The sequence below is a fragment of the Centruroides vittatus genome, unplaced genomic scaffold (genome assembly GCF_030686945.1).
Source record: "Centruroides vittatus isolate TY-2023 unplaced genomic scaffold, ASM3068694v2 contig_400, whole genome shotgun sequence".
Lineage (NCBI taxonomy): Eukaryota > Metazoa > Arthropoda > Arachnida > Scorpiones > Buthidae > Centruroides > Centruroides vittatus.
The window spans coordinates 2,749,019-2,774,604 of NW_027122215.1; the positions used below are offsets into that span (position 1 = coordinate 2,749,019).

The 25,586-nt window shown below is 32.1% G+C and overlaps 1 protein-coding gene across 1 annotated transcript in view; it reads left to right on the forward strand.

Annotated features, from left to right (window-relative positions):
- Positions 1–14,929: 14,929 nt before the first annotated feature.
- LOC136976460 (pregnancy zone protein-like) overlaps positions 14,930–25,586 on the forward strand; it is a 28,178-nt gene continuing 17,521 nt past the window's right edge. Inside the window, exons 1-19 of the mRNA XM_067271742.1 lie at positions 14,930–15,261; positions 16,511–16,671; positions 16,747–16,935; positions 18,884–18,939; positions 19,036–19,108; positions 19,270–19,383; positions 19,501–19,585; positions 19,687–19,807; positions 20,105–20,216; positions 20,423–20,541; positions 20,620–20,778; positions 20,850–21,065; positions 21,140–21,583; positions 21,679–21,763; positions 21,835–21,953; positions 22,182–22,281; positions 22,356–22,518; positions 22,611–22,839; positions 22,935–23,171. Coding sequence (XP_067127843.1) covers positions 15,176–15,261; positions 16,511–16,671; positions 16,747–16,935; positions 18,884–18,939; positions 19,036–19,108; positions 19,270–19,383; positions 19,501–19,585; positions 19,687–19,807; positions 20,105–20,216; positions 20,423–20,541; positions 20,620–20,778; positions 20,850–21,065; positions 21,140–21,583; positions 21,679–21,763; positions 21,835–21,953; positions 22,182–22,281; positions 22,356–22,518; positions 22,611–22,839; positions 22,935–23,171 — 2,868 coding nt within the window. The 5' untranslated portion in view covers positions 14,930–15,175. The remainder of the gene's footprint in view (positions 15,262–16,510; positions 16,672–16,746; positions 16,936–18,883; positions 18,940–19,035; positions 19,109–19,269; positions 19,384–19,500; positions 19,586–19,686; positions 19,808–20,104; positions 20,217–20,422; positions 20,542–20,619; positions 20,779–20,849; positions 21,066–21,139; positions 21,584–21,678; positions 21,764–21,834; positions 21,954–22,181; positions 22,282–22,355; positions 22,519–22,610; positions 22,840–22,934; positions 23,172–25,586) is intronic.

Consider the following 25,586-nt stretch of genomic DNA (forward strand, 5'->3'; position numbering starts at 1 on the left):
AAGGAATCATTGATGAAAATTGGAGTAATTTGGTACGAGGTCTAGATTCATCATTGCCATCTTCGGTTTACAAAAAACCAATGTTTATCTTGGTGCCAAAGGACTCTGAATATGCTTTTAAGAAGATAGTTCTCTATCCAAAAAGAAGTAAAAACAGGCTAATTGCTTTTGCACCTCCAATAGAGCACTTCCTTGAGCAACAAATCTTTGAAGAGCCAATTGCAGATTTTTCAAATATCCATGATCAATTACCTACTCTAATAGAACTTCATTCGAAATCTGAGCATATTTTGATTAAAATCAATAACGTTCCAATAGAATCTTGTCATGTAGCCATTGTTGAACCAGACAAAACAGAAACAAAAGTTGAGGAAAAGGCCATTATGAACAAACCGTCATTGAAACGTGAAATTAAAAATAATTACAAATCACCTTGGATACAAAAAGATAAATCTGATCTATCTCGCATCAAAAACCAATGCAATATAGACTACTACAGATACCCAATAAGAGTCATAAAATTACAAGAAAAACTAGTCATAAATCAAGTAAACTTAATCCATCTTACCTCATTCTTCAAACACCAAAAGTATCGATTTATGATTCAAATAACAAATTTAAAAAATTGGCAATTCAGTATTCCGGAAGCCAACAGTTATCGATAGAATCGATGTTTAACATTAGTAAAAAAAAAGCAAAGCCCACAGAACTCTTAAAATCTCTTTAGATTTATTTGATGAAAATGAAGAAGGTAAACAACCTTCACAAACTGGAACAGAGGTTCCTACAAAAGAATCCAAACTTTCGAAAACCAACACATTGAAGAAAAGCAGTCAAGATAATTGAAGTCAGACATTTTATAGCAGAGAAGAATAAGAAGAGAATGAATTGAAGAAAGATGATTTAAAGGATTGTGATCAAATTCTACAAGAAAGAATGGAGGCGCTATTTCTTGAGGAACATAGAAAAAACAACGATAATTTCTATACAAACGAAAAGACAAATAATCATATTACTATATGTCTACCGACTAGCTTAAAAAGATTAAGGCTAAATATTGTAAATTATATTAATTACAATTTTTAAAATTGAAGTATACTGTTTATGTAGTAGTGGGTAACTGTCGACAGTGAACCATAGTCTATAAATATTAATAAGTGTATGATTTTAGAAGTGTATTGAGTCTCGATGTATTGTATAAAACTCCGAAGAAATCTAACTGAAGCAATACAGATGGGCACAGCAAAAAGTGCCGAAATGCATTTTAGATATGGACGTAGAATGAGGTATATTATAGTTGGTAGGTCTCTTTGTGTGATAACTTCTAAAATAACTGGAATATAACTGTATATCAAAACTAACAAATAATCATATTCGTGTTATTTTGAATTATTTTACAGAATAAATAAAATAAAATTATATTTATATATCGTCATCTAATAACTTTTGTAATTAAAAGTACAGTTAATCACAAATTATAAAGCTGGATAGAATATTATCAAATAGCATTTTTCTGAATCATTTAAACTTTACAAAATGGGTAGAAATAAGCCAAGCGTGTATATACAGGATATCTAATCATCCTAAGATAGACATTCAACAAAACAGTGATTAATATCAAAATTTAAGGTAATCGGAATTGCTTGTGATAAATATATTAAAAATTGTAAAAAGATATATAATTTATTATATAAGTTATTTAAAAACATAAATAAAAATTAAATAGAATCCATAAATCTCAAATATCCCTGATGAAATCCAATCCATTTTATCCAATAAATCATATTTTTTAATAAATATAACTTTTAAAGTTTTATAGCATCCTTGAAAGAAGAGTATCCAGATATCATCGTTAGGGGGCAACGGCAATAGCTTTATATATAACTAGCAGATAAGCCCGGGCGTTGCTCGGGCAAAAATAACGATAGAGAAGATTAAGATTATTACATTATACCCAATCTTACCCGTTTTCACAGAATGCAAGAATTAGGTCTCCTTGTTTCCAGACTAATTAGAGAATTTTTAGATGTGTCTAAAAATATGTTCGATTTCCCGCAAAAACGCAAAAAACCGTATCTGCGCCTGTAAATCTTGAACGCCGCTTTCTCTTAACACTTTCATTATTAACACTTCCATTCTTAACACTTTCATTGTTAACATTTCCATTGTTAACACTTCCCCGCGGGGAAGGTATTAAAAACCTTTCCCCCGCGGGGGAATTTCGAAAAATCCTTTCTTGGTGTACATTCTAATGACGTACCCTGTGTACCAAATTTCAACTTTCAACTCCTAATCGTTTGGGCTCTGGGCTTATTATTATCACTATTATTATTATTAACCCATCTCGATTACATATATAAATTTATATGTATATATATTACTGTCAATGATGTTAAGCAGGTCTACAATATAACGTTGACGCACAATATTATGGGGCAAGAACGTTATTGACTAAGCATTAACGTAAATTCTCATTTCATTCGGATTACGTTGTGAATTCAGAGGATATTTACCGTATTGCACTACTTCCTCCGGAAATTCCCGTTACTGACTAACGCTATTTGACATTGTTGATACTCAAGATTACATGACACTAATTTAATTTAAAAATTCTTTCTTTTCAAAATTTTTAATTACTTACTGTTGAACTGCATAGTTTATTAGAAGAGCAACACTTGTATTTGTTTGTTTGGCAATTTGTTTTCAATAGCGTTGCTAATGTCCCTGTGTCCAAGAGACACTGTTAGATGGTGCTGCCTCCCTCAAACTTATTTGTTTGCCGGCTGATGATCTTAATACGTCATTTAACACAAAGTTTTTCTTGAGAAGGGAAAACTGAGAATGTGAGTGTTATTGTTTTAGAATATCGGTAGGAGTGCCTTTAATGAAAAAATCGTTTTTCAATTTTTACTGCCTTTTAGGTGATAGTTTTTCTAATTACTCTTGGGAAAACTTGCAAAGGATATAGTAGTTGTCTTTAACGTCCGTAACTTTCAAACGAGATTGCACTGTAAATATAGTATATAAATATATATGTTAGCTTGTTACACCTGTCTTCGCCCGGGTTTATGAAGTACCCTTCAAAAACCCGGCGAAGACAGGTGTTAGCAGTAATTGTTACTCCGGGTTATTAATCGAAAATTTTAAAAATTATGCGTTAAAACGACCCAGTACCTACAAATGACGTGAGAGGTTTATAGAAAGATTATTACAATTAATTTCGTTTATTTGTTTACGGCAACGTGATACGCGGACGATCTGCCTCCTACAACGCGGTAGATACGTTCTTTGAAAATACCGCGTTGTGGGAAATCGCGTTATAGGAGACACCAACTTAATACAAAAACTGGGATTCAGTTCTAAAAAGAGAAAAACTGCCTTTTATGGTGTAACATTTTCATCATTTTTTAAATTTATGTATATAAAAAGCTTAAATAAAATTCAACATCATATAAAAACTAAAAAGATTATGATTTCAAGTCAAAATCAAAAAGAAACATAATGTTATGCTCACAAATTCAGTCCTCATCGTCACTTATTATAGTTGTTCGAGAATGTTTGACTGGCCTTATTTCAAGATCTGAGCTTGTTTCATCAAGTTCCACTGAACTTATGTGATCCGTTGCGATTTTTCTGTTATGTGAAAGGTAATTCGTTTCTAAATACCCTAAACCGCGTTGTAAGAAAATTTCCGCGTTTTTCCAACCGCGTTGAAGCGAAAACGCATTGTAAAGGTACCGCGTTGTAGGAGGCCTACCTGTATTTGTTATTTTTTAAAATTATCTTCTTTTTATACGAATTATATTTAGTATATTATTTTTAAATTTTTTGCCAATAGATGGCGCTTGGCGCTGCATACAAAGCCAGCAAATCCAACGTAAACAGAAATTAATTAATATATAGATATGTAATTAATATTTTGGGATGAAATTATGGTATTATCTAAGTTAGGAGTTTATTAAAGTAACTGCCGAGTTTCGTAGTAATTGGTCGAATGGCCTAGGAGTGTATAGCGAACAAACAAACAAACATCCTCATTTATACATATATATAATATAGATCTAAAATCTTTTATAGACAGCTTACAGAAAGGTAAATTCCCTCCCCTGCTTCCTCTCCCCAGTACACCTCTGTCCACGAGCATATTTTTAAAAATTCAATATACGAGCCATTGATTTTGAAAGTGGGACAAGTCCACTCTAAAGAAAAATATGAAGATATGATGGATTTATTACCCTATGTACCACCCTTTTATCATGAATACTTTAAAAATCTGCACCATCTAAACTAAGAAATATAATTATATGCATGCAACTTATTACTAAATATTTTTTATTTTCTCCACTTTTTCCTATAAAATTAAATTTATTTTTTGTTTCATTGTAGTTTTTCAAAAAAATATGAAATGTTGAAATAAAATAAATAAAATATTCAATTTTTTTCTATTATAACTATATTTCATTCAAAGAAAAGCAACGCTTTCAATAAATCATTGCTTTTGAAAGTGAGGCAAGTTCATTGGCACATACCAAAACCATGATTTTTTTCACCTAACGCAGATAACCATTATTGCATATTAAATATACACGAAATAAAACCAAAAAATATATAAAATAAGTCTATTACTGCTTGCAAATATTTTTAAACTCATTCAAATGCAAACCATTAAATATCCAGCGATAACATAAAATGGACTTGCCCCACTTTCAAAATCAACGGTTCATATAAGCAAAATAAAATATGCTTTCTTTCGTAATTAAGAAAAATGCAGAATTATATTACCGTATTTTACGGACTATAAGATGCTACAGACTATAAGACGCTACAGACTATAAGACGCACCTTAATTTTTAAGCAATTTAAAAAAAAAATACCTATAAGACGCTACGGATTATAAGACGCACCTGAATTTTGGAGGCAATTTTTCGAAGAAAAAAGTGCGTCTTATAGTCCGTAAAATACGGTATTAATAATTTTAGAAAACTTTTAGAATTAGGGGGATGTTACATATAATGTAATAAGTATTTCAAAAGGAAAATTACGTATTTCCTGTCATATAAGACGTAACTATAATTGAATAAAACGTATTTCAGAAAAAGTCATATTTTTAGAAAAATAATACTTTATAAAGAAAGCTCTCATTGAGATAGACGATTTTATCATTTTAGCAACGGCTGTCGACATTTTTATATTAGAGAAAAATAATAAATTATTAACAGAATTGATAATGATGTTATGTTTTGTCTGTGAATTCGCAGGGAAAACAGAATGGCAAAGAAAGTTGTTTTTATTACTGTAGCATGGGTGTGCCTGGGGGGTGTTGAGTGGGTCAGAGAAGCTGTGGGGTGATAGAAAGGAATGGAAATTTGTTCTCCTGACTCACATTTCACGCCCACCATTGGCCAAGCGGTTTTCGTTCCTTGAACACTGGCAGTTCGGTCGTGGATTCGCGCCTCGCCACGACGGGCTAGCCACGTGAAATTTTCACCACGTCTGTAACGCCTAAATAGGAGCAAATTTCCCTTAAAAAGTCCTCCCGGAGGGCATCCCCCTAGGCAGATCACTCAAGTGTTGAGTTGCTATAACTTAACAAACAAAACTCACATTTTACACTCAACTCACCTTCCAAACTTTACCGTGAAGGTGTTGGACATATTTAATTTTAAATTACATTTTGTGATCTTATTTTGAACTCGGAGCTATCAGCGGGAAGTTGGAATGTTAACCGACGATATTTAAATCTTTGATCAATCGACATCGATGCAAACGATAGCAGAGAGAAATAGCTGATTTGAAAGACACTTCATTTTAGCTACTTTTTTTTTTTACTGAATCTGGATTAATCTGAATTAATGCACATATTCTTTTAAAATGTTATAAACTTTTTAAAAGTTAAATATAAAGTGAGGACGTTCATTTCACCCATACTCGATTTTTGAAAATCAGAAGACCACAAAACTGTTTTGTTAGGCATACCATGGTTATTAACAAAACGTAAAAATTAATGTTAAGTTAGTAATTAGATTAATTATTTAGTATGCTATAGGAAAATAAAGGAGATGAATACATTAAGTATGAAGGAAATGAACGTGAATATAGGCGACCGAAATGAAATTTTTGACATCCATGACATTGTAAAAGACAGAAAGAGATAGAGTGAAACATGTGAAGAGAAGAACAGACTTGGAGTAAAACGTGTAGAGCAAGCGTCACCAAACTACGGCCCGCCACCACACTGTGCCACAAATGAGGTAAAATATAATTATTTATATGGAAATATCATAGTTGTTGATAAACTTACACTTATTGTAATTTTTTATACATAATAAGTATAAATGCCAGAAGTGGTCCAATCTTATTTTTGCATCTGACAATAATATATTTTTTAGGAAAATCAGCGAAATAAAAACATTCGGCGACTTTTTGCGACTTTGGATATCAGAGCGCTTTTTGTGTAAGTTCTTGCAATGAAGTTTCCAAGAAAAGCAATTACGAGCTTTCTGCAGCGATCGTGTTTGTGTATTGGTAAATAAATATATCGGTTGTCTTTATTTTTTGTGTATTCAGTGTGCTGTATTAAACAAAATGGCTTTGCGGTCCGCACTCGTCATTCTCTCAGTTATCTGGCTCGGTGTGAATAAAGTTTGGTGACCCCTGTTGTAGAGGAATAAATAGCAGTTGCTAGATTCGTTCATTCCCCATCCTTAACAGATGACCAAATCACTTTGTTTGACCATCTGATAAGGATGAGAAATGAACGAATCCTCAGCAAAATATATAACCTAACCATGGGAAAGACTCGTTTTTAGATTATACACTTTGCTGAAGAATATGAAAGAGATGAAGAGATCAGATCAAGAAAGATGTACCGGTAATAAAAAGAGAAGAAGACCGGGATAGGTTTTGTCAGAGGAAGTCGTGGGATGATAGAAAAAAATGGAGATTTGTTCTGCTGCTGACCCAGTAAAAGCGAAAAAGTGTTGGAGATGTTCGGTATAGGAGGCCGTGGCAATCTGAGCTCCTGTTTTGGATCGTAATTTCAGCGGATATTTTGGATATCGGTTCAAGTGCGGTACACCGTTAGAAAGGACTTTGTTTGCTGGTTCGTAGGACACCTTAATTGTTTTGATAGGTTAATTAGGGGAGGAGTTAGAGGGGTTTTAATTTTGTAACTTTGGTAGGTTAAAGAGGGTGGGGACCTAAGGTTAGGGGGGCAGGAATTGGGAGCACAAATAGGGGGTCCTTTTCTAGGACGGGGGTGATTTTGGTAAAGTTCTGTTAAGTTTCCTACGTGTTACACTAGTTTAAATTATACTTAGTTCATGTATATTTTTAAATATAACGAGCTTTGTAACGGCCTTTCCCGCTGTAGTAACGATCTTTTCTAACTGTTTTTTTTTTTTTTTTTTGAAATGGGTTTTCAGTACTTAAGCTTTATTTGGGGTTAAATTTTTGTTGTTTTAGGTTAAATAAGGTTAAATAGTTAACTTTTATTTTAATTAGTCAATTCTCTAGCTGTCTTTGGTAGTTGAATTATTTTCAACTGTATTTAACGGATTAGTAGACTTAAGTACTCTAGATTATTTTAATTGTATTTATTAATTAATTATTGATCTTTTTATGCCTTGTTTTTGTCATTATATAGTTGTGTTAGTCTTCATTCTCCAATTTTATCTTCGTGTCAACCGGAGGGTTTTCTGTATATTGGGCTCTTGAGGAGGTGGCCAGTTCTGCTCCTCCTCTCCCTCCACTAAGTTGCACAGGTTGTTAGTAGGGTTCGCACTTCACTCATTTTTCGCCTTAGCCCCCCCTCAAGCTTTTAGTGTTGTGTGCTACTCGGCTATGGCTTCTCAGTGCACGGCCTCCGAGCAGAGTATTATTATGGATGATAATTTTGAAGAATCATTTACGACTCCTGAAGACTGTATCATTCACGAGGCGGGTGAGCTCCTAGGTGGGATCTTAGGTCTCTTGCCAGAAAATAATGGCAATTACATTACTAAGCCGCAAAGGATGGCAGTACGGGAGAAAGTAACTAAACTTTTTGGATGTGTTAACCAATTGCTTGGCATTGTTAAGGAAGCTAGAAACAATCGTACTTCTCAACCCACTACTACTGCTCCTAACCAATTATCTTATTCAGAGGTCCTTACGACCAACTTAAAACAAAGCAAGACGACATCTGTTATTCAGAAAACTTTGAACAACAAAATTGACAAAGAAGGCTTGGGGGGCAACCATGCGGTGCTAGTATACCCTAGGCAAACAGAGAATGGGTCCAGGATAAATATGGATGAAGTAGCTAAAACAATCAAACAAAGGGTTGAACCCCATCGTATTGGAGTACAGGTAAAGTCTGTCTTTAAAATTAAAGGAGACGGAATATGCGTTTGAGTGAAGAATACTAAGGATTGTCAACTATTGACTAACGCAATTCGAGCCTTACCCGAGGTAGCTGATAAAATCGAATGCAAACAGGCAGAGGGCAGGAAACCGCGCTTAATTTTTCTTAATGTCCCTGATTCTATCTCAGCAGAAGAAATACCTGAGGCACTATTTGAGCAAAATGATATTTGGGGTCAAATAAGAAGAGAAGAATTACTACAAGACTGTAAAGTTCGGACAATTATACATAGGGGAAGAGTGAAAGAAAATTGTGGTCACGTTGTTCTCTCGGTAACTCCTAAGATCCGTCAAGTAATATTAAACAGTAAGTACGTCTCTCTGGGTTGGGCCAGTGTACGTGTAGATGACTTTGTACCGCTAATTAGATGTTACAACTGTTGCGGTTATAATCACATGGCCCGTGACTGCAATAACAGGCTTACCTGCAGCCAATGTGGAAGAGAGCATAAATATACAGATTGCACGAGGAAACACAAAACACCATCATGCATTAATTGTAAAGAACACAACGAGAATCAACCTACTAATAAACACATTACTGAAGATCATAATGCCTTTAATGCACAATGTCAGATCACTCAGAGATTAAAGCAACAAAGTATGATAAGCAAACAAACAGACTATGGCATATAACAATATAACTCCTTCCACTCACACTGGTATCGTCTCCTCCAACACTGCTAATAGTCGCCTTACGAATAACGTCAACATAACTCAGATAAATCTGCAGAGATGCAAAGCTGCTTCTTCTTTATTGCTGAAAACTGCGGAAGATTGGAATTCCGATATACTGTTAATCCAAGAACCGTACCTGGTGAACAACAGTATTGTCCGGTTCGGGAAATGGAGGAAGTATCCTCCAAAAGACTATACAACCCGTATTACTACCGGTATTTTGGTACGTAACAAGAATCTTAACACTCAGTTTTGCCCTACTTGCAGTACTGAGAGGGTTACTACCATCCTGCTAACTTTCGATAATGGCGTCTTGTACCTCTCCTCTGCCTACTGCTCTCCTAATGATCAGCTCGAGAACCTTATCAATGATCTTGACAATATAAACAACTCTATTGGTCATCACCCATGGCTTATTGGGGGTGATTTAAACGCCAAATCTACAATTTGGCACAGTCCGTTTGGTGACCCCAGAGGACACCTTGTAGAAGAATTTATGGCCAAAAACTCTCTTACTTCTAGGAACACCAGTAACCTTCCAACTTATTTCACTGATAGAGGCAAAAGTTGGGTAGACGTTTGTCTCACCAATTCTTTTTCCCACCATTTAATTACCTTCTGTGAAACTTCTGACACCATTACTGCCAGTGATCACCGGTATATCCGGTGGAATCTCCAGAATATCCGGACTAGCAACACTAACACTGAGGCCAAATACCACACAGATTGGCATCAGTTCCAAGATGTGTTCAGGGACATCTGGTTGAAGGCTAACCCTTATAAAGTGGACATCAATAAATTAGTGGACACCTATTCTAACTCCATTCTCCAAGCTTACCACAAGACAACCACTAGTACTGCTAGCAAAAAGAAGGGGGCACCTTGGTGGAACAAGGACCTGGAGGTGTTAAGGCAGCAGGTGAGGGCTAACCTTAAGTGCCTCCAAAGGTCCCGGGACCCCATTAACAGAGAAGACACCAGGAATAAATATAGGCAATCTCTGAACAACTACAAAACGCAAATTAATAAGGCTCGGACACAGGCCTGGAGGGCCTTCTGTACTAAAATGGGCAATCTTTCTGTTTGGTCGGATCCTTATTACATAGTATGTAAGCCAAGAAAGAACACTAGTATCCCAATTAACCTTTGCAAAGACAATGGGGATCATACTACAACTTATAAAGAAACTATGGAACACCTTATGGACGTCCATTTTCCATTGGATGATGCCTCTAATGACACTCCCAGACAAAAAGACATCAGAAACAACATGAATGTCCTCCCTGAAACAGATGACGATGTTCCCTTTTCATATAACGAGGTGTACAGGGCAGTCAAATCTTTAAAAAACAAAAAGTCCCCTGGACTTGATGGTATTACGCCTCTAATGCTCAAACATGCATTCAATGCCGTCCCTACAGCCCTAGTATACATCTATAATAAGTGCCTACAGCAAGGGGTCTTCCCAAATAGTTGGAAGCATGCAGACATCAAATTTATCCCTAAAAGGGACAACGAAAACATTAAGAAGGCTGACCAACTTAGACCCATCAGCCTCCTTTCCGTTCCAGGGAAGGTTTTGGACGGCCTCATTATCAAAAGGATTAATCATTTTCTCAATACTAATAACCTCCTAAATAAACAACAATATGGCTTTGTAAAGGGCAAATCTACTTACCATGCCATCAATAGGGTTACCAAATATATTAATAACTCATGGAAAAAAGGAGAGCACACTCTACTCATTTCAATAGATTTTAAAAATGCATTTAATACTCTGTGGTGGCCTGCCCTAATGGGCCAACTTAAATCCTTTAAATGCCCTCAGAACCTTTACAAAATACTGCTCAACTATTTGGAAAACAGGACCGCAGGTATATACAACTATGGTGAAAGAATCATCCGTCTCTTGTCCAGGGGTTGCCCTCAGGGATCCCGTTCGGGACCAGGTCTTTGGAACATTGCCTACGACGGACTGCTTCAACTCAACGAGGATAACACCAACCCCAGTTCTGGTATCATCCAAGGGTATGCGGATGATACCCTTGTGATGTTGTCAAACTACAACAACGAAATACTACAACAAGACGCTAACGAAATTTTAGACAAAATTCACGAATGGTGTGTAAATAACAATCTTCAAGTGAATTTCAACAAATGTGAAGCCATGGTCTTATCTAAGGGGAGACAACTTAAAAAGCCCTTGAGGATATTCATGAATCATCAAAGGATTAAAAATACTACAAGTCTCAAATATCTTGGGTTAACTTTTGATCAAAATATGAGGTGGGCATCACATATCACCAATGTTACTAATCGTGCCAACAAAATTTCTAACGCACTCCAATGTATAAGCCATAGGAGTTGGGGGATGAACGAGAAGTTCATCAAAATAATCTACAAAGCATGTATTGAAACCATCATTCTCTATGGCGCCCCCTTCTGGGCAGAGGCGGTCGACAATGTTCGCACCAAAAAGAAATTAAACAAAGCTCAAAGACTCTCCCTTCTCAGGTTGTGCAGAGCTTATAGGACTGCCCCGACGGCTGCTCTCCAAGTTCTTTCTGGAGTCCTTCCCCTCCACATTAGGGCGAAGGAGGAGATGTGGCGGTGGCACCTGCTCAACGGAGGGACAATCGACGGACAAGACAGTGAACTTTACAAATTTATGGAGATTGGGCTTTTTCCCAACTTGAACGAGCCCCTTCTTTCCCACCTTACATCTAACCTAAATGGTAAGCCCGAGGTCTCAGAACCCCATCCCAGTATCGCGGGTGATATTTCTATCTTAGACTTTCATGACAATCCCAACTATTATATACAGATATTCACTGACGGATCTAAAAGCCACAGCAAGGTGGGATCAGCATTTGCAGTTAAGGAATGCAACAATAGCAATTTCTCTTACCAGGCAAGCTATCGTCTTGCCAGTATCTGCACAATTACTCAAGCTGAACAGTTCGCCATTCTGCAAGCTCTTAAATATGTTAACAACTCTAAGATCAGGAATCGACATATTAGGATCTGTTCTGATAGCCAAGTCGCTATCAGGAGAATAGTCAACAATCTTGGCTCTCTCTCTCTTCTTATTCGGGAAGAAATTCTCTGCTCACAAAACAGCGTGGCCTTCTCATGGATCAGGGGCCATACAGGGGTGGAAGGGAACTCTTTGGCGGACTCCCTCGCAAAGCAAGCTGCTGCTTCCTCTGCCACCCCCACCTACTGGGAAGCCTCAGACATCGCTATTAAAACCACGATTCACAGTACCGCCATCCAGTTGTGGCAACGCGAGTGGGAAGACGGAGACTCCAGAAGAGCGACCTACCAATACTTTCCAAACATCTCGTCCAGACTTCAAAACAAGAACTTCTGCGCCAACTTCCATAACACACAGCTCCTGACAGATCATGGAAATTTCCGGCAATACCTACATCGATTTGGACTTAGGGAACATCCCTATTGTGACTGTGATGACATCTCCTTACAGAATGCCACTCACTTGATCTTTGACTGCACCAAACATGACAATCACCGGATTAATCTGGAAAGAGTAACGCTAAAAAAGGGCTTCAATTGGCCCTGTCCACCACAAGCTCTCGTGGAAGATCCGGATATTTTTGCAGCCCTAGAAAAATTCATCCGCGCTACCGGCGCACTGGGCCCTACCTTTAACTACTTCGTCCTACTGTTATTGGACCTTTTGTATGTTTATTACTGTATTAATGCACCCATTACGCCTTACTTAGTTTTTTCCTTGTCATCTTTTTTTTCAACTTGTAACTTATGTATTCATTGTATATATTTTGTATATTATCTTTTGTTTGGTTAATAAATGCGATACAGGCGCTGATGAGTCTTCCTACTTCACCATCTATCCTATCTTACTTTTTCTTCACCTCCCGCCTTCCTCAACTCTTCTCATCTTTCCTATCCCCCTTTCACACCCAGGCAATACCTATGAGTAGTCCTGGGTCTTCATCCCCTTTGTGTAACTTCTACTGACCCAGTAAAAGCGTGCTAGAACAGGCAAAAGGATAATGATGAATACATAAAGTGATTTATTTCATGCTGAGAACCATCGGTTTCATATATCAATATTATTTTAATTTTTTATAATGTTCAAAATCATGTATATTTTATTCTGATTGGTGTTTAAAACTTAGAACATCTTTGAATTTTCATCTAATACCGACAGCAGCAACTCTTTAGATCACTTTAGATACACTCAAATTGATTTTTATATAGTGATTTAAAAATAATTTATTCGAATCAATAAAAAAAAACTGATAATTGTAAACACATTTAAAAATGTCAGAAATTAAAAACAAAAATACATTTAATTTCTGATATAAAAATAATTATGTAAAGTAATATCAAAATAGAACAAGAAAACAAAACAGAAATGTATGAAATATATATTAAATAAGTTACAAATATATTTAATATATATTTTATGCCTTTCTATTTTTAATACAAACAGGATATTTGATTTAAATCAGAAATTGAAAATATCTGTAACCGAAATACAGCAATATTTATATAAATGTGAGCAAATTATACCAACCATTACTCTACAATATTGCAATATTCTAATATTACAAGAGGTTCAAAACATTCGTACACTTTGAAGAATACATTAGTCTCAAATCATAGATATTTTATAAATAAATTATTCTCCAATAATAGGAAAGATATAATAATTAAAATTTTAAGATTTAATTAGATAATAAAATAACATTTAACGTTTAACTTCATTAATTCCAAATTTTTATTCTCTTTTCTATTATATTCTTTTCGAAAACACGTACTTTAATCGAATTAATCATGACAACTTTTAGATTTATTTAACCTTGAAATCGAATAAATTTTAAAAATTTTATTTTACATTGTATTTTATGTATAACATTCTAAAGATAAGATATCTCTTTTCAATAATTTTATAATTACTTTTGAGAATAGAAAAACACATTAACGATAATAAAATTTTCGGAATATTAAAATTAATGCATTTACAACTCACTTAAAAGATGCTAAAAGTAGGGAAACTGCAAAATGGATGCATCAACTGATAATTTATTACACACAAATTCCATTAATGCAGAGATATACAGAACAAGAAAACGTCGATCTCCTTTATTATTTTATAAAAATATTATAAGGAATCCCTCGATAATCTAAACTTTACATACTATTCTTGCACACATCATCAACGGTATATTTCCTCCGTTCTATGAGAAATCTAGGACTCGTATCCTGCATATATTGATAGTTTACACTAAATTATTACCAATTTTAACTATTAAGATAGCTTACTGTGTCAATCCACTAGTGGTATCACATTCGTGTTATTTAATTTAACCCTTTTATAAATATTTAAAAACATAAATCTGTTTCGATAAAGTATTATAAACATTAGTCAGGTCATTCATTTAACAGAAAATCATGCAAAACAAATATAAACTGATTTATAATTATTTTTGTTGTATTATTATTTTTTTAAGTAACGAAATTGAAAGTTGTTTATTAAAATACTTGGAAGTTGCTCGAAAATTAAAATAAATACCGTAATAAAAGGAGGTGAAACTGATACCGATCTCCATTTTCAATTGAAACTGCTCGTATCTGAACTTATGTAGAATTGTTTATTCATTTAACCTCTCTTCCAAGAGACGATAATGATCTTTTCTGTTTACGCTAATTTTTGACCCTTTCGAATTTTCGTCATTCTTTAAATCTGTCAAAAATAGCGATTTGTTTATTATTTAATATTAATTACATCACAGATTTTTTCAATTTTTATTAGCTACAAATTGAGTAAAAGACCAAATCATTGATATCCTGTTATTTCTCACGAGACTAAAGATCAATTTGTCAATCAGACATTTCCCAGATGGCTGGGTCAAGACATCCCCAATCCAGGAAGTCCCCCTGAATATCCTGTCTCTGTTGACGGGATCGGAGTTCATTTTCCCAGAACGAACTAATCTATCTACTAGTTTGTGCTTCTTGATTAACTGTTGTTAATCTGTTTTGACCTACTGCACACCAAATGCGGGTAACACTTTCGAATTCAGAGTTGGACTAAGGTCGCATCATGAAGTTTTTCTCATTTGTTATATACCTTAGTGTGTCAGTAGTGATCGTTTTAAATTTGGTTCAGGTCGTTCTCACAGAAAAAAGGTAAGTTACTAGTTAAAATTTTAATTTCCTTCTATTCGGTGTTAGGTGTTTTCTTATTTTAACACCATTAATTCTTTATATAAGTAACTATTAATATTAATTCAGATCTGTTAGCAGTCCTTGGGTTCTGTTGATGTCTTTAAATTCCTAAATTATATGTAGAACCTGGTTTAAAATTTTAAACTATATTAAATAAAATACTTTCTTTCAAAACTATATTTATTTTAATTTATTAGTTTCTATCTAAGAAAGAAAAACACAAATTTATTCTTATTAAAATAAGAAAAATACATTTTGAAAAAGCAGAATTTATCAATTGCATTTAAATATTTATTTTGTTAAATAAATATTAAAGTCTTCAAATTATACAATAAAGTAAATTAGTAAATGTTAATGTAAACGTATTTCAGACTGAAATAAACTTAAAAAATAAAAGAAATGTTTGTGATTAAAACGTATTTATCTATAATGTAATCACGTATAAAGCAAAAAAACATTAATGCATTAATATTTATTTATTTAAATATTATCTGATTATTTAAATTATAACGTTGATACCATATTAATATGTAAAATAATTTAATAAAACAAACAAATTTTAATTATTATATTGGAAGTCTCTTGAAGCTGCACTTTAATTTATATAACGCTACAGATTATAGTCTGAATGCTATATTTATATAGTTTATTTATTTTAAATAATCTTACTAGTTAACAAAGGGAAATTTCTGATTTAAAAAATAAAAATAATTGGACTTCAGACGTTTAATAATTTTAATAATCTCTTATAAAAAAATTTTAATATCCTTCTTCTAAAAATTTAAATATCGTAATATATGTACAGTATAAAAGTTTATATAAATCTTCGTATGCAATAGTTTACTGCTAATATATTTTAAAACGTTATACACGAAAATTACATAAAATGTCAATCGTTAACGTCACACAGAAGAAAACTTGTCATGCCGAGAACTTTTTTGACAGATTCAAAAACAAAACATTATCTTTTATTAATTATAATTGTTCTTTTAGTATGATACTTTTCGTATTTTATCTGTATCAAAATAAAAATATATATAAGAATATCCTGAAAGAGAAATAAACACTTTAAAAGTTATTTCTATTATAGAAAGTATATAATAAAACTATTAACTAATATTGAAGATGTTAGTTTAAGGCTATAGACTCAATAATATGAATACCTAAATTTTTCAGTGATTATACATATACATGTGTTTTTCTTCATTAGAGGTTTCATTTTGACATCACCGAAAGCGCTAAAAACTGGAACTCTAGAACATTTGACCTTGACTCTATTTCAAATCCCAGATGGAGGCCTCATAACTATAAGGTTACTCAAAGCAGAATCGGATGATGTTTTATCCGAAGCGAAAGTATATGCTCAATCTTGTAAGAAAATTTTATTACACGTTTACTTATATTTTAGCATTGAATAATATCTATCTTTGCTTCTTTTCTAAATAGCACACAGTACTTGGGTAGAACTAGCAATTCCATTGGTATCTGATACTAAAGCCAGGTTGCATGTTAAGGGTGTATTCAACTTAGCTGATGGCTATCAAATTAATTCTGTAAAAGAAGTTTATCTTACTCCAAATTCTTTAATAACATTTATACAGACTGATAAACCTATATACAAACCTGGACAAACAGGTAAGAAATAATTTGATTAAATGTTTATAAACTAACGTTATATTCTTATCCCAAAACTAATTCATTTAAAATTAATTCGTAACCACCCATTATAATTTCATTTAATTATTTTAATTTTTATGATATCATTTAAAATAAATTATGAATTTTTAATATATGAAACGCGATGTAAAATATAATTTATAGCTATTGAAATTTTATACAAATAGAAATTTTTAAATAACATATGTAAGATGTATATAAAATTATAATGACAGGGAATTATGCTGGATGGTCATGTCAATATATACTGTACATCGAATTTTCTCGCAATATATAGGCTATAAAAAGATATTTATAAAGGTATTTAATATGAAATTATGATAAATTTTCATATTTTTTAATATAAAAACGGAATTTAATTAATACTTAAAAAGAAAACTTAATTGAAAAAAATTTTGACATAACACTATCGATTACACAATTAAATTATATCATTATATAATGAATTTTGTGTAATGAAACACGATGAGTAGCGATAGAATATATTATATAATTTATATAATTGTTTAAAATACTATTTAATAACTAAATACACCCTAAGATAAGAATTTTTCAACAAAATCAAGATTAGTGCAGGAGCAAAGCAAAATGTTTTATGAATTACCTAAGCTGCGTGTGGTGCCACATTGCAATATGTGAATTTCAACGATTCATTTGTCTTATAACATTTAAATGCTTAATTCCACGTATCAAAATACAGACTGAAAAAAAAAATTCAACTTGTTTCATTCTACGTTATAGAAATTACTGGTGTCATCAAGTGTTGTGTTCAAATTTATTAAAGTTATAATTTTTTTTTTTTTTTTTTTTTTTTGTAAATATCACTTAAATGTTATTTTGATCCTGAAAATATTAACGTTCACTATCGATTTTATATTACGTCTTTATAAGTTTTTCTTCCAGCGAGAAAATTCTGTGGATATATTTGTAGATACTCATAAGTAATAATTCATAACTTTTTAGTTTTTAATTTATAACAAAGTTTTTATGAAAATTAAAACCTCTTCATCAGGTTATAAGGGTAACATTTAGACGTTTTAAAAAATAATAATAATAACTTTTATGACAATTAACTCAACAACGATTGCAGTTCAGCCTGGTAGGTATCACCATCAGCATCAATCATATCTCGCCATTTTTGCTGCAAACTTCCAAACCCGTGAGCATAGAATACTGAGGTTTCTCTGAAAAAGTCTCGAGCGTCGGGTATTATCATTAAACTGTATATTGGCAATATGGTTCTGCAAGGTGCGAAACAGATGGTAGTCAGTTGGCGCAAAGTCTGAGCTGTAAGGTGCATGAAGCAGAACCTTCCAGCCCAGACTGGCCGTCTTTAGTTTACATGTTGGCGCATTGTCGCGGCGGTATCGGAATTTGTCAATTTTTGGATGAAGTGTTCAAATGATTTAGTTGTTCACTGTAGAGTTCTTTCGTGAGTGATATCGGTTGGAAGCGGCTTCATTACAACGATGCCAAACAAATGCAGATCATCACCTTTTCAGCACTATCATCCCTTTGACATTTGCAACAGCTGGCTGACCTTTGTTCACCTATGAAAGCTTTAACAAACTAAGGCAAACAAAGAGATCGTCAGCCTTCGTTGCGTTGTGGCCACCTTTGAAGTGATAGAGCAACAGCACACGAATGTGTTGTTTCGAAAGTGTACGAAACAGCACACGAATGTGTTGTTTCGTATTGTCAGACGTCACTGATGCGTCTATTTCCAATAAAATATGTAATGAAACACCTTTTGGTTACTCTACTTATATACTCACATTATATATAATTTTTAAAATTACTTTTAATAAAATTTCTATAACTATAAAAAAAAATAAAAGTACTGTATATCAATTTCTCGATCTTAACATAGTTTTAAATTTTATTTTAAAATTTTCATTTCATTTAGTTAGATTCCGAGTATTTCCTGTAGATGTATTTTTAAAACCAATAGACAGTAAGTCGGTAGGTCATTTTTTTTTTGTTTTTAAAATATATTAATTTATGTATAAATACTGTTGCATATTTATTTAATATTAAAATATTGTTCATCATTTAAAGATAGGAGATATCTGGATTGAAAATCCTACTGGTATACGTGTTGCTCAATGGAAGAATGTATCTTTTAGCAATGGTAAAAATGTATAAGATAAAATTTTACAAGAAAAAAAAACTAAAATTAAGCAATCTTTTTTCTTATTCATTATCCAAATTTTATAGTTTTATTAAATATATTCCAGTTAGAAGAACATATCTTATTTCATTTTATAATTTATTTTAATTTATGATAATCAGGTTTAGTTCAATTGGAACTTCCTCTTTCTGGAGAACCTTTATTAGGAGATTGGTTGATCCACTCAGAAATTTCAGGAAAATCTGGACAACAATCATTTAAAGTGGATAAATATGGTTAGTTTAATTTGCATATCCTGAATCTATTTTGTGAAAGAGGGGGAAAAACAATTATTATTTATTTACACATATTTTTAATCAATAAAATTTTTTACTCTTTTCTTTTTTATTTAGTACTGCCAAGATTTGAAGTCACTATTATACCACCTCCATTCATATTGGCTAATGCATCTACAATATTTTGGAAGATATGTGCAAGGTAATTACTACTTAATGCATAAATATAGAAATCGAATTAATAAACATTTTGAAATATTTAAAGAATATTTTTTGCATAAAATTTAATGAAATACTAATTAGATATACCTACGGAAAGAGAGTAGATGGAATTTTAACTGTTCATATTACATATAAGAAATATGAATGGGAGAAGAGTAGCAAATACAGCAGGGAGTTACCTTTTATTGAAATTGAAGAACCAGTGAGTATGTAGTTAATCAGTAATTGTTATACTTTTATAAATTTATCTCTCTTATGTTGGAACAATTCTATTAAATTCGAAATAGTCATTTTTGATTTTTATTGAAAAGAAATTCGTTTTTAGAGATAAGAGATTAACATTATTATATATATATATATATATATATATATTAGTGCTGATTATAGTATTGAGTTGCAGGCAGCCTGCAGCAAATTAAATATACAAAATATAATAAATTAAATAATTTAAATCTATAAATAAATTAAAATTAATTGATATAATTTACTTTCTTAATAGATTTCAGGATGCAATGACGTAATAGTTCATACAGATGATCTTCTATTATCGAAAAGAGAATTCAGTTATAGAAGGCTTCAAGTACATGCAGAAGTTAAGGAAAATGGCACTGGTATGATCTAAAAATAAAGTTTTTTTTTTTAATCTGAAAATTATTTACAAATTTATAATTTCAGATAAATTTATTAATTTTAATATTTACATTTTACAATTAAAGATTCATAGAAACTAACTGTGAATCTTTAATTGTAAATTGATAATATTTTAAACTTTATTTTGATATAAGAATTCTTAAATTCTTACATTTTCTATGATTAGATATCATAGAAAATGCTACTAGCATCTCGGAAGTTACACACAATCCACTCGAAATTGTGTTTTTAGAAGCTAAACTAGGAATGAATTATTACAAACCGGGTCTTCCTTACCATGGAACTGTAAGAATTTTAAAATTCACGTTTACAACATTTATTCGATTGATTTTAGTTTATTTCATGGCAAATCTTGCTCCTTAGGTAAAAGTTACAACTCCGAATGACATTCCAGTTTCTCACGAACCTATTCAAATTTGTTGCAAAGGTGTTTGTAAGACTTTTACATCAGATAAAAATGGACTTATTCATTTTAGCATTCCTCCTCAACCGTTTTCTTACAATTCTGAAGTTATGTTAGAAGTAAGTAAATTCATTGATAATATTTATTTTTCCAATTAATTACCCAAATGTCTAAAGCTATTTATTTTCAGGCGAAAGCAATTAATTATCGGGATGAACCGTATGAAACTTGGGGCATGAAGATTTATCAACCTCACACTACTATGATTTTACTTCCTTGGTATTCTCCATCCAATAGTTTTATACAGATACAACCCTCGAAAGTCAAATTTTCCTGCGAAAAACTGGAACACGTTAAAATTAAATATACCACGACTGATAAATCCAGAATAAAATTCTATCATCAGGTTTGTAAATATAATTGGGATATTTAAAATATATGTAAGAAAATAATGTAGACAATTAATGTTATCATTTTTAGATTATAGCTAGGGGATTAATAGTTCAACAAGGCTCTCATTGGAGGACTTTCAATCCTGCAGAAGATAAAAGCCAAGAGATTGATGATACTTATATCATTGATGAAAACACAAGATTGAGAAATTGGATATCTAACGAGACAAATACATCTTACGTTGGCGAATTTTTGTTGAATTTCGACTCTAGATCTTTTATGTCTCCAACTTCTAGACTTCTAATATTTTACGTAAGACCTGATGGCGAAACAGTAGCCGATTCCCAACACTTTGAATTACATAGTTGCCTTAATAATAAAGTGAAGTTAAAGTTTCGCCAAGGGCAACAATATCCAGGGACTGAAGCTACCTTGCATCTGGAAGCGAGTCCATTTTCGTTTTGTGGAATAACATTCGTTGATAAAAGTATAAACTTAATAAGCTCGGATAATAGAATGACAGTCGAAAATGTAAGTTCCATTATTATTATTATTATTATTATTATTACATAAAACATAACGTGCTTATCTCTATGTAAACAACTTCATATCGGTATGAATTTTAGGTATTTAAACATTTGAATAAGTTTGATTCACATGAAAAATTTCTTCCACAACACGAAAATAACGAATATTGTGATAAAAAGAAACGTAAGGTATAATAATTACGTATTATTGATTTAAATTGCTAATTAGATTAATTTCCTTTTTTTGTTATTTAGTTATTAAGAAACCTTCAACACCTATAATACCATTGGACGAAGATCTACGTAGGAAAAAAAGATCGCTTACTCCTTACAAATATTCATCAACTTATGCAGATGCAATGACTGCATTTGAGGTGAGATTCTACCATAAATTTATATCATATTCATAAATAATACGTCCATGTTCATAAATGCTGTAAATGTGAATAACTCAAAGGTTGTTAATTGTTATACAAATAATTTAGCAGTATAAAAGTAGGCCCTAAGTGAAATTAATTGATACCGGTAATTAAAATAAAACTTGTAAACCGCGAAATTTTTGAATTTTAAAAGAAGAATATATAAAAAGCATTTTTCAATAGGATGCAAGAATGATAGTCCTGTCGGATTTAACATTGGAGACAAGACCATGTGTATATATGCACTTTGAAGATTCTCCCCATGATAGAACTTTCTTTCCGTGTAGGTAATATATTAATACTTAATTATTATATTTATGTAATTCCAATAAATTATATATTTGCCATATTTTATAGTTTTAAGAAAGAGTGGAACAGGAAATTCTCTTCCTTCGGCTATTCCTTTAGAAATGGTTATTGACAACATGGTTGCTTCGCCTCCAAGTTCAATACCGAAATCTGCATCAATAATTAGAAGTTATTTTCCTGAAACATGGTTGTGGCAACTTCAGCAAGTTGGGTAAGAATATTTCATTTCATATAAATTATGAAAACGTGCGTAAAATATAACATTTTATATAACTAAAATATATATTTATATTTTGTTTATAGAGAAATTGGAGAAGTGATATTTAGCCATAAATTACCAGATGCAATTACAGAATGGACGGGAAATGCCATATGTATTAATAAGCAGCGTGGTCTGGGTATATCTGACACTACATCTATAATAACTTTTCAACCTTTCTTCGTCTCCCTAATTCTTCCTTATTCCGTAATCCGTGGAGAAAAAGTACCGATCGTTACAACGATTTTTAATTATTTATCCGATTGTCTACCCGTAAGCAATTTCATTTTATTAATTTATTTAATGGAAATTAATAGTGATATTAGCTATATGTATGGTAAATGTTTTAAAAAATTATTTCGTTTCAGGTTAAATTATCATTAGAAGCAACAGATCAATTCAAAATTATTGGCAGTAATACTCACAAAACTTGTGTATGTGGAGATACTAGTAAAACTCATCGCTTTATGATTCAACCGAAAACTCTGGGTAATATAACTATCACTGTTTACGGATATTCATTAGATGATGATGCTATCTGCGATAATCAATCCACAGCAAGATTAAGAGCACGCGACGCTGCTACTCGGAAATTATTAGTTGAGGTAATATTTATAAATTTACAATGAAATAGCGGTATGTTTATACTGTTGTGAATTTCTATAAGTAAGCAAGCATTATTTATGAACTGTAGATAGTAGATTTTAGAATATTACTCCATACTACAAAAAATGAAACCGATCGATTATAATGTACTAAATATTCAAATTAGCTACTGCATATATTAATAGAATTGTTCATAAGAGAGGAGAAACCACTTTTGAAACTAAACAGAAATTTAAATTTTTTTAAATATTTCTTAAATTTAATTATGCCAACGACGTTTCTTAATTATTATTTTAATTTGGAGGGATTTAATCATTACGTAAACATCGAAGGGATGAAAGAAATGTCTACTGCTGCTCATATGAGAAAGGTCGTAAATACATCCAAGTTTTTTATTTTTCTTACTACTTTTGAATATCTACAAATTTGTTAAAAACACGTCAAATAGTTAATTTTTTGTACGCGTGAGAAAGACACTCGGAGACATACATTTGTCTTGATCATCAAACATTTCTATTATCATTTTGGAAAATAGAGCTTATGCTAATCTCTTTAAGCTTTAGCTATAGCAACTCTTTTAATAGCTAAATTAACTGTATATAAATATTCTTTCAACTTTGCTCTTATGTTAAAAATAATTAATTATAGGCTATATTTCTCTGATAGAGACAAAAAGTTACGTTTATATCTAATTTTATTTAATAACACATTTTACAATAAATCAGAAATATTTTCTGTTAGATGTAACCCCATTCATAGATTTCGAATTTGATTTAAAAGTAATTCTAAAACAGAAGTTACTTTGAGTTTTCATTAACCCAATTAAAAAAATCTTGTACTTGATTAAAAAATTTTAAATTTTAATTTATAGTATTGTATTCGAACTTCTACTGTAAATTTTGTCGCAAGGCAAGCTTAAATATTAAATAATTTAAGAGTATAGCGGATTATTTAGAAAGAATTTTATCAAACTTTCATATTTTTATGGGATCAAAACTTTCATAAACAAGAGAGAGGTGTTCTAATGGTCTCTCCAATTTCGCAGACCTAGCCAAAACAGTAGCTAAATGTTGTTATTAACAGGGAAACGTCCAGACATTCGAGTCTCCGATTCGAACGAAACTTGATGAACATGTAGCCCTTAACACAAACCGCTCCTTGTCCAAACATTAGGAAATGAAGATAGGTAGCGTGGTCACAGCGCTTTTTTAAAATTAATGTTATGGACAATTTCCTCATGCGATCGTGTTGTTACATTTCAAACGTAACAATACCGCAACATCTGAAAATTAATATGAAGAAATAAAAATTTTATTTAACGACATACCAGAGTTAAATGTACAGAGACTTCGTTTTCGCTAAACAGGAAATGATGTCACAATTTTTAATCTCTTGTTTTATAAGCTTTAAACGCGAGGAATAACAATAGTAATAGTAGTAATAGTAATGCTAATGATACGATAAAATAATTTTGTTACACATTTAAAAAAGAAAAAACTATAAAATTGCAACGGCTCGAATCTACGTCGTATAGTTTTCGTGCCTCGTGTCTTAGCCACACGGTTATCGAAATTACGGTGGAGAAATGAAACTTCCAAAAACTTATAAGCTAAACACTCAATTTTCAGAGGCCCATCTTTCGGAAACGCATGAGAAGTGGATCCTATTATTTGGAGAAAGAGCTGTTTGTGTTAAGGGCTACATGCTCGCTAAGTTTCGTTCGATTCGGAGACCCGAATGTCTGGCCGTCTCCTTGTAAATGTAGAGATAATGTAAAGTTAATACGAAGATACGTATACAACTTATTATATGAGAAACAGACATTCTGACGAATATTTACTAGTATATAGCTTAAAATCAACCAAATTAGCAAGTCTATAGTATAGTAAATTACCTAGATTTAAAAATCTTAAAATCACAAGGTAGATACACCATGTGATTTGAAGTTTAGTAGATATATGGTACCAAGGTTTTTTACAGGCATAGATGTATATATCACTGGCATTCACATAAATTAGCTACCGTCCATTTGACCTAACCCAAATGAAATAATAATTTAATGGAATTAGATATATAGCTGCTGTCCACAATTTTTCAAACAAAGCCTTTGAGGAATAATCTCGCATTTTTATAATACTACACCTGGAAGGATTTATCGTTACTGGTAAATATGAGGTATCAATTATTGATCCATATAAAAGTAAAGCAAACATGAAACTTTTATGTTAGACGTTTGCTTTCTGTCAGATAAAAGCAGAACGAAAGATATGGATATAGCTGGGGTATACATGACCAAACAGTAAAAACCTCGAGAATTCGTAAAACATTGGCTTTATCATCCAGTCTTTAAGCAGGAGAGTAAAAAATGAACATTATATCTCTATTAATAAAAATAATTTTGCAAATACCATACT